This window comes from Arvicola amphibius, chromosome 9 (assembly GCF_903992535.2).
Source record: "Arvicola amphibius chromosome 9, mArvAmp1.2, whole genome shotgun sequence".
NCBI lineage: Eukaryota > Metazoa > Chordata > Mammalia > Rodentia > Cricetidae > Arvicola > Arvicola amphibius.
Window position 1 is genome coordinate 39,982,930 of NC_052055.2, and position 10,652 is coordinate 39,993,581.

The window sequence follows — 10,652 nt, forward strand, 5'->3', positions numbered from 1 at the left end:
TGCAGTACACAAAAGAAAGTGACTGACAGACTGCCAATGTAGGTGAAACAGTCTTTCAAATTTCCTGCTTCATGGAAAATCTGCCAGATACTATGGGCCTATAGGCTGAAGATGAGTGCTCCAATGTTACAGAAGAACTTTGGGTGTCTGTTCAGGCAGTGAGATGTCTCTGTGAATTCTAGAGTTTTAAAAGTTGCTTACAATGCACTTCCTTTTTACTTAATATTATATCCTTCTGGGGTCTTTGACTGAGTTGAAGACTAGATCATTATAATTTTCCTTAGTTATGATAAAAGATAAATTAGATATGAACCTTTAGACTCACAAAGAAATATTGTAATTCTTGCTTGATAATTGTTTTATTATATGTAATTTTACTTTGTTAAAGTTAAGACCTTCCTTGTTATTTATAAAGAAAAGGGGAAATGATGTGGGATTCCACTCTGTATGCTATGAATATGGTTTATTATCATTGGTTAATAAGAAGCTGCTTTGGCTTATGGCAGGGCAGAATATAGCCAGGCAGAAAACCTGAACAGAGATATATAGAGAGAGTAGGTGGAGACAGAGAGATGCCATGCCAGAACCTTACCAGTAAGCCACAGCTTCATGGTGATACACAGATGAATAAAAAATGGGTTAATTTAAGATACAAGAGCTAGCTAGAAATATGTCTGAATCATTGGCCAAACAGTCTTACAGTTAATCTGAGCAGCTCAGATCCATGTGAAACCCCAGACTCAGGTCTGAGCCCCACCTTGTCCACCCTCTCACAGGACCAACCTCAGGCTGACTTCCTAGATTCTTCTATATACACCCATGTTGTTTGTATGTACTCCATGGTTTTTAAGATATACAATCTACCACTTTGGGATCAGGGACCTTCTAGAGATCACTCTCTACAACTCCTGGGTTCTGACCAGCCCCATCTCTCCCCTAGCTCTCCAGCCTCTCCTCATCCCTCATGCAGTCCTGGGTTCTGGAGTGGATGGTGCTGACAGTGGTCTGCTGATGCTGGTGAGCATGGCACTTGGAATATGTAATTTACATAGAGCCTCCTGTATTGCTTCCTCCCAGAAGTTCCCAGTATCCCCTATAGCAGGGTCCACTATACCAGGTCTTACTCTCATGGCATCTTTGATGGGCGGATCGAAGTCTGCAAGGTTTCTGCTCTATCAGAGACCTGCAGCTGGAAGGCTGTGAGATATCTCTGCTTTGCCACAGGAGAAGGGATTGAGAGGAACTGGCCACCAGGGGCCAGTTCTTTTGGGGGCTATTTGATTGCAGACAAATGTCACTGTGGCTGGATGGCCATGTCCTCACAGCTTGAGGGAGGGAGAGCAGGTGACTACTCAGGACCCATACACTACAGTTTGTAACACATTTATTTCACCATTTGGAGTTTTGATACAAATCTTATCCCAGTTTTCAGATTAGTGTGTAATTACCACATGTGCTATGTGGCTGTGCTATGATTTTGCAGATGTGGAGACTGGGGTGAGGAATCAGCCGTCAGCTTTCATGCCACAACTCAGAGCCTGAGCCAAGAGAGAAGCCCGGATGCAGCCTTTGACAGTAGACTCGTGTGAGCATGCTCCTTGGTAGAAAGCTGTTTATTGCCATTAAAAAAAATCTTACTCTTGATTCTTCCTCTTTCATCAGCATGGCTTTAGCTTGAGACAGAAAAACACAATGAGATGTAGGACCTTGTAAATGTCCCCTGAGCCACAGGCCAACCATGATGGGGATCCCTTGATCAGTCTGAGGAATGGGATGGAACATTCATAAACTCTTGATCAGTCAGGATGGGGATACAGACTCTACAGCAGGGTTTGGGATATCCTACACCCCCCACATCTCTCTATCTTTAACTCCAGGGACATAAACAAAGCCCATGCCATCTAGAGTTCTTGGGAATTGCTCAGCCTGAGCAGTGATACCCCAAGAAGGTCATGCTAATATTTGCCTCTTCAGAGTTGGAGACTCTGCCAATGCCTCTGGTCCAGAGGAAATGTCAACCGATGGGATTGTGATCCCAATCCAATGGGCGCTCTTCTAATTCTGCTTCATGTTACTATTAGCTTTACCATATGGAGGGTGGAGGTGTCAGCACAAGGGGGCCAGGCCACCATGGTCACTCCATCATAGCCAACACCCTAGAGAAGGGGCATGGCTCAGATCAGCTGGACATCTGAGGGACCACAAGAGACAAACCTCCAAGAACTGCAAAGCATAGGAAAGGAAGTTGCATGCCGTGCTGACAGTCATTCTGAACCAGTCCAGATCATCAGTAGAAGAGAAATCCTCAGCCTGTAAAGGTTCTGAGAATATGTTTCTTATTCTAGTGTCCCTAAGTTGAGTCACAACACTTCAGAGCCGTGGGATTGTTGCCCAAAGGCAAATGGAAATCAGGAGACCAATGCCTAGAGAAACTGATGGGCCAACATTAGACAGGCTCAATGTGTTAATAGCTTGGCCTGACTACAGCCATGTGAATCTAAGCATCAAGAGTGGTCATGAGAAACTCTAACCTGCTCCCCTACATGGCCTGTCATTGCAGTGGCATGTGGGCTTTGCACGAGGACTGCAGGGTGTCAGTGTTAGAGACATACCTAGCATCATTGCTGTTGGCTGAGGCCAGAGCAGTCACATTCTGACTCTGATGAATGTCACCAGTATCCTGCTTACCATTCGTAACTCCTCCCTCTGAGCCCTGTGGCAGCCCACCAGGCTTCCATCTTCTCTCTGCTTGGCAGTGAGCATAGCTCTCCACCAACAATAACAGTATGCTATCTTGACCCTGCCCTTTTCTTTGCTCCCATGCCACATTCTTCTGTTGCAATTGACTGCTCTATACTCAATTTATCTAGACTGGGAGGTTAATATTTATTGAACACAAGTCTATAAACATCTGAGATACTGTCTTGGCCATCACACCTCCCTCCAGTAAGAGAGGAAGCTGAGGGTCACAGGCTGAGTCTCCTGTCATAGACGTGTTGTCTCCAAATCATAAGTTATTTGACCTCTTATGTAAATCTGCCTTGACTATCTACCCTCAGAACCGACCACTGATACATCACACACACAGACATTCTCTTTGATGTCGTTGGTCTCTCTGGTGACCCTGTCCTCTTGGAGGGCTGACTACTTCTCAAGAACTCCATCTTTTCTGCTGTCACCACCACCATCCTCAACATCATCTTCATCCCCATCATCATCACCATCACTATCTCTATCCAGAGGTCACTGCCTGGAGGACACAAGGGTGAGTTGATCCTGCTGATGCCCAGAGGTCTTAGGGATACTTCTCCGGGAGAGGGAATGTGGTCACCTGTTGTGGCTTCTCCATATCCAGAACTCTCACGCTGACTTTCTCCCTCCTCAGGTTTCCTGCTTTCTCATTGCTTGTTCCTACATAGCTTTCTCTGTTCGCACCCACCGTGTCTCAGTATCATTCCCCACTCTTTAGGCCACTCTCACCCTTCTTTTAGACTCCAGTTCCTCTCTTCTCCATGAATCGCTAGCCAGCAGCATTGCCCTTGCTGTGCTGGGCCACAGAAACACAAACGTCTCAGTACTGAGTTCCATAGACTCGATCTCATGCTATTTCCCTTGTAACGGCATGCCTCAAGCTAACTGCGGTGTGAGGGTTCACTGAGGCGGGTCTGACTGAAGAGCCTTGTGGATCTGCTCAAAGTTCTGCAGCTTCTCCTCCAGCTTGTTAGCCAGGTCCCGCAGTGCTGTAGCCGACTGTGTTGGCGTTCCATTGTACAAATCCATCGAGTCAGTCACCAGGCGATACACATCCAAAGCAAGGATGATACTGGTAAAGCCTACTGTTCTAATCCTGGCTCCTCTGGTCACTGGGAGAGCAGGGCTGGGCAATGTCTTCCCCACGTGCCTTGAGCCTTGGTCAGGGATGCGTCCTGTGGTCCTCACTCCTAAGTGAGAGCTGGCTTTGGCTGTCCAGATGGCATCAATCTGCTCCTTGAAGGTTTTCCAGGTCCTGACTAAAGTCAAGCTTGTATTACCAAGTTTGACTGTGATCATAGGCAGGATCTTCATAATCTTGTTCAGTATGTTCATGCTGGCTCCAACCAGGCGACTGGCTTCACTTTCATCTGACAAGCGGCTTGACTCTTCCACAACGGTGGTGGCGAGACTGGTTATAGTGGCTGCCAGCCCCAAGGAAGCTGCTGAGAGCAGCAGACTAGCCCCTCCTGTAATGGATCCCACGCCTAAACAAAGGAGTGCAGAGGCGATGCCCGTGGAGCCGGACACCACATTGGAGATGGTGCATCCCCTGTGCACCTGGTCAAGATGGTCAGCCAGGTCTCGGAGCTTCCTGATGTGTTCTTCAAGTTTCTTTTTCAACCCAGGAAATTCTTTCAGAAAATTCTCTTTCTGCTGCCTCTTTTGAGGTTCATCATTTTCATCCGCGGGCTTCTGGGCTAAATGCTTCTCCAGAACATTACGCAGGGCAGCTTCCTGCTCGCTGTGACGGAAAAGAGGTCAAGTGCATGAAGAAAACAGTTATTTTTTGAAGCTAAAAGCTTGTACAAACCTCACTTCTATACTACAAACCCAATGGGCAATAATTTTACAGATACCCAATTTTGTGGTCTGCCATGAACATTTGGTACCTCATACACGACCATAGGCGTCTGTGTGTAGAGTCAAGACACCGTAGTGAGAGACGCTTGATAAGATGCCTCCCTCCAGCTGGGTGGTGGTGGCGCACGCCTTTAATCCCAGCACTCGGGAGGCAGAGGCAGGTGGATCTCTGTGAGTTCGAGACCAGCCTGGTCTACAAGAGCTAGTTCCAGGATAGGCTTCAAAGCTACAGAGAAACCCTGTCTCGAAAAACCAAAAAAAAAAAAAAAAAAAAAAAAAGATGCCTCCCTCCACTCAGGGCCAATGTCATCACTACCTGTGGGAACCCCGTAGATGACCACAGGGACATGGGGTTAGAGCAAATACTCTTTAACTCAGACAACTGTGTGTTTCCCAAGAGTCTCTTCTCTGTCCTCAGCTGTTGGGAAGTCACCTTAGTAAAAGATGCTTGATGAACTGTCTCCACTCAACGTTAATGTCATCACTATCTGTGGGAGCCCTGTAGACGAGCACAGGGACGTGGGATTAGAGCTCAGAGAACTGTCTGTGCTGCGAAGGATTCACATTTCCCAGGAGGCTCCTTTCCGCTACCAGCAGCTGGGAAGTCATCTTCAGCCCGTGCAGAACTCAGCCTGCAGGAATGCCTGTGCTTGCCTGGGGAGCTCTGCAATGGACCATACATAAACCGTGCATGCCAAGAGTGGATTCATCAATCTGAAAGGATTCCAAACCTGAGCAGTCCAAAGCTCCACATCTGTCCTCATGGGACAGTACGCAGTGACAGCACAAATGCTTTAGAAGCTTTGCATAACCCCCCCCATCTCCTGTACACAGTGTCAGCATTTGAGGAGGTTCGGGTCCTATGTGTAAGAAACTTCACCTAATATCTGCAAATAACTCAAAGTGGGGAAATGCAGGATCTGTTCCCAAGATTTTCCCATAAAAATGCTCAACCTGAAAGATAGGAGGTGTGGTGGGAACCTTGGTGCCATTTCTGACCTGCAGTGGACCTGGAGGCCAAAGTACTGACTTTAGGAAGATTCCCATGAGGCCTGTGTCACTGAATTGATCTGTTGTTAGTGTTCCTGTGAGGGATCTGTGGTCCTGCCCTCCTGACAGGTGTCTGTAAGTCCCCAGCTCCCTGTGTGTACAGAGTGGCTCCACCTCTGTTCCCCTAGGACAACAGTCCTGAGCAGTGTCCTCCTGGATTCTTGAACCTGCTTCAGGATGAAGATTCTTTCCTAGGGTGAGCTTCCTGGTGTGCAGTGGTCATGTGATTTCCTGTTGTGCAGTGGTCATGTGATTTCCTGGTGTGCAGTGGTCATGCGATTTCCTGTTGTGCAGAGGTCATGCGATTTCCTGGTGTGCAGTAGTCATGTGATTTCCTGGTGTGCAGTAGTCATGTGATTTCCTGGTGTGCAGTAGTCATGTAATTTGTCACTCACTCAATGCAGGACAACAATATGTCCTAAGGAGAAGAAACTTGGAGCCTGAATCTCTCTCATTTCAATCTGGTGGATGTTTCCATTGGCTCATTTTTAACCCTTTGTGCTTCTTGGTCTACTGTTACTATGTGGCAACTGTCTTATATGTGAGTTCTATGATTGTTCTTAAAAATTCTCAATCCTGGTTGCTTTAAAGTAGTCCTTCATCAACAGCTGGTGTCAAATATAAAAAGAAGGTTCACCGGACTGTGGTGAAACACACCTTTAATCCCAGCACTTGGGAGGCAGAGGGAGGTGGATCTCTTAGTTCGAGGCCAGCCTAATCTACAAGAGCTAGCTCCAGGATAGGCTCCAAAGCTACAGAGAAACCCTGTCTTGAAAAACAAAACAAAACAAAAACAAAATAGAAGACTTACTGGTACTCTTTTCTCAGACTTTGTCATTTAACTATTTCTGAGAATTTAAAATTAAACTTCAAACAAACCCTCAGATGCCCAAAGCCCTTTCCCTCCATTTGTTGGAGCTCACAAGATCAGTGCAAGCTCCAGGTGACTGAGACAGATCTGTTGCCACTAACCCTGATTCCACCCTGACTCCCACCCCTCACTCAGTCCTGACTCACCACCTGGCAGGTCTAGTTCAGGGTCCTGCAGACAGAGGTCACCAGACTAACAGACACCACAGCTGGTATCAGCATCACATTTGAACACAGCAACACCGTGTGCAAAGATGCAAGGAGCCTAGAGAGCAGTAAGCAGTAGGCCAGATAGCCCTTGAATTTGGACAAGGAAATAAAAGAAGCACTTTTCTCTACTATGGTGACATAGGGGTCCCCATAGATTCTAAGATTTACATGAATCATCCTCCAACCACACTGAATTTTGAAGCTATCTCTAGCCACATGTCCTTCCTCATTTTCAGGGAGCACCATGTAGAACAGAAACAAGTCGCAAAGAACACCTGGGAACTCTTAAGCAAAGACAGTGTGTGGAGGGCGCACCTGGGTACAGGTCTGCACATCCATGAAGATGAAGCCAGAGGAGGGGACAAATGTCCCTTCTCTTACCTTGACCATCCTCTTCTCTGTGCCTCCAATTCCTCCATCCTTCCAGCCCTGCCGTCCTCATCTTCTACCTACACCTCCATTCTAGGGTCACTCACAGTCTCTCCTGAACCCTGGCTGAGACCCTGGTCATGGTCTCTCTGGGCTTTGGGAAGGTGCTAGCACTTGATTTCCCGTCCCTGACCTGCTGCTCATCCCAGGCTGTCACCACCACGTCCTATCAGCCTGAATTCCCCTTTCTAGTGAACACAGCTGGGCTCCAGATCTCAGTAGGGACAGTCAGGGTCAACCCAGCTCTGTGCAGCTCTGTGTGGGCTCTCGGCCTCCTCAGTTCACAGAGGACCCTGCTGTTGTCACAGCTCCTCAGGTGGGAGGAAAGTGACCGAGACAGAACCTGGGGACATGGCTGATCATGTCTAGATTTTTCTCACTTGTCTCACAATAAGTTCGTGATTCCTCAGTCCTACAGGAGACTCCTGGCCCTGGTCTCTTCTCATTTCTAAAGTAGCCCTCAGTGATAACTTTCAGGGGCACCCACTGTGTACTGGTCACATGCGGAGAGCTGCACACACATGATCTTATTTTCTCACACTGCAGTCTCATGGTGATGACACTCAGGAAGTTCTAACTAACTTGCCAAGGTCACAGAACTAGTAGATGGCAGAAACGGTCCCGGCACCTTGAGCAACATCTTCAGTCAACCTGAGGTGATGTCCACCAAGGATAAAATAGTGGAAACATTCCTCCTGGATTGCTGAGAAGAAATGTCCACATCCCCACCCCTGGGACTGCCTAGAGTGGGTATGCCTGCCCAGGAAAGCCTCATCCTCATGATGTGGTGGGCAGTGCTGGGTGCACCACGCAGGTAACCTTGACAACGCTGCTGCCTCCACAAACGCCTTCCAGGCTCCATCTTCAGTTATCAGGTGCTCCAGATCCTCTCTGCTGAGTGCTTTTGTGAGAAAATCAGTGACTTCTTTCACAATGCGTCCTGCCTCTATTTACCAAGAAAAAGAATGAGGTTAGAAGACAGCATGGAAGAGGTTAAACGGCAAGAAGCAGGAGGTGGCCAGACGCCATGTTCCTGAGCATTTGCCCATGGGTCCTAATGGGGTCTCCAGGGTTGGTGGTTCAATTATGTCTCTCAAAGCCATATGTAAAAGCCCTTGGCCCAGCAACTGTTTTTGGAGACTGAACATTTAAGGAAGTAAAGTAATGATGACAAAATTATGCCATGAATATGGAGACAGTGGGACTGGTGTCCTTATGACAGTGAGATACCAGAGGTCCACTCTCTATCATCTGCCCATCATTTTATTATCTATCATATGTACACATGTGTCTCTCTGTGTCCACCTCCCCCTCCATCTATTTCTTAACTTGGACCCTTCTCTACACATACGGATCAGACACCATGTGCAAATGTAGTGACCCTGCTCCCTCTGCACACCAGGATGAGGGTGCTTATTTGGACCAAATTGCCATATGTTCATCATGGACATGGGCTTCTATGGCTGAGGGGACTCACAGACCTTTTGTTGAAGTCCCTTGTTACATCTACCACGAGCCTCTGACAGGTCAAACACTGTGGCACCAGCGCCTTCAAATGCGACTTTCAAGCCACTCGTGGGTTCTCCATTTGCACGTTGTGTCAATAGTAGTATTGTAAACAATATGGAATCAACATCAGTGTCTACTGAATATGGGAAGGGCTCAGGTTGTTTCCTGACTTGGGGCGCTCTGACACCATGGAGAAAGCATCCGTGAGCACTTAACTCCTGCACATCTCATGGCTCCACACACAGTGTCCATACACAGCACACCAGGTTTGACTGTCACCTTGGGATGGACCCTTGTCACAATAAACCACACCAGACTGCAGCTTTTTTTCATCAAAACAATGTCTTTCCAGGAGCAAGAAAGCTACAAGCTGGAGTTCAGCCGGTTGGGGTCCTGTCACCACTGCCCCCTCCCACTGGTCCACTGCAGAGCAGGAGCCTCCTGTTTATGTCCCCAACCCCTCACAGCCATTCTGTGGCATTGAGATTCCTAGTGTCCTTTGGTCTCCAGTGCAAAGCGTCAGACATTGTCATTTCCTACTGCCCCATTTTACTGTAGACCTGCACAGAGTCACTATTAATAGTCGTTCTAGAGACTCCGTGTTATGCTCTATTGAGCTTTTCCCCAACCAAATAATTAGTCCATTACTTTTTAATTTAGTCTTTTGTAAGTTCTCAGAATATGGACAGAAAACACGACCTCTAGCCCAGTTGCCAAAAAAGTCCTTGCGTCTCTCTGAAACTGCATGAGCCAGTCTGTACCCTTCTGCACTGTTCTCAGCAGGACTGCCTTCCAGGGTCCTGCCACACGGACCCCTGGGGCTCTGCTTACAGTATTCAGTTCATTTCTAGTCCATAGTTAGAAGTCTCTCTCATTCCTTGCATGTATATTCCTGTCTCCCACTCTCTTTTTATGCATACGCAGCCAATATTTACTATATATACTCCACACACATACACACTCTCTCTACCACACACACACACACACACACACACACACACAGAGTCAGGTTCTTCACATAAGAACCCACTCTCCGGTGAGACCAGCTGGATAATGGCTTCTCTGCAGTCATCATAAACACCACCACAGGAGCACATTAATGAAGATCCATTTGGCCTCCAGCTCCACAGGGTTAGATGTCCAGAGTGGCGGTGAAGGGACAGAAGCAGGTGCTGGAAATGGGGAGATCACGTCTCTACTGCACTAAGAATCATAGAATGTACTGGAAGGGGCAAGGTTATGAACTCTATTTTATTTAGCTATATTTTATTTTATTTTCGAGACAGGGTCTCACTATGTAGCACTGGCCAGCCTGGGACTCACTGTGTAGAGCAATCTGGCATCAACTCACAGAGACCCACCTACCTTGGACTCCCTAGTACTGGGATTAAAGCTTGCATACCGCAGTCAGCTGAGCTATAAACTCTAAAGATCCACACACAGGGATGAATGTTCTCCAGAAAAGCTCTATGGCCTGTGAGTTCCATAACCTCCCCAAATGGCAACGCCAGCTGGAGACCAAGTGTTCAAATCCATGAGCCTCCGGGGATATCTTTTAGTAAGAACAGGCAGCACACTCATATACACAATCACCACACATAGGTGGACCACTAAGACCATAAGCACCTGATTTGGACAAGTAAAAGATGTGGCATTTCCTCCTATTTTGGAACCTTTGGGATCTGAAGGCAGTCAGAGAGTGGAACTTAGCTACCTGACAGAGCTGTGAGGGCGTCTGGGTCCTCAGCACCAGCCATGGGACTTCAGATAGGTTCTCCTCACAGCTCTTCACGTGTCCAGGCTGGAGGGAGGAGACAAACAACTGTAAGGTGCCATTGGGACAGCTGAGGGAAGTCAGGTCGAGGGGACAGAGGCCCAGTGCTTCCACCAGAGTGGGGGTAAAGGACCAAACAACTGGCAGCCAGAGTGTCTCCTCTGGTGGGCCCTGCACTGCTGCTTACAGAGATGTC

The 10,652-nt window shown here is 47.6% G+C and overlaps 1 protein-coding gene across 1 annotated transcript; it reads right to left on the minus strand.

Moving 5' to 3' along the window:
* Positions 1-3,651: 3,651 nt before the first annotated feature.
* LOC119823637 (apolipoprotein L3-like) lies at positions 3,652-10,439 on the minus strand. Its single transcript, XM_042055730.1, has 4 exons — positions 10,397-10,439; positions 8,962-9,123; positions 7,993-8,119; positions 3,652-4,495 (listed from the first exon to the last, which is right to left on the minus strand). The coding sequence occupies exons 1-4, from the start codon at positions 10,437-10,439 to the stop codon at positions 3,652-3,654; spliced, it is 1,176 nt and encodes a 391-aa protein (XP_041911664.1).
* Between the last annotated feature and the right edge of the window lie 213 nt (positions 10,440-10,652).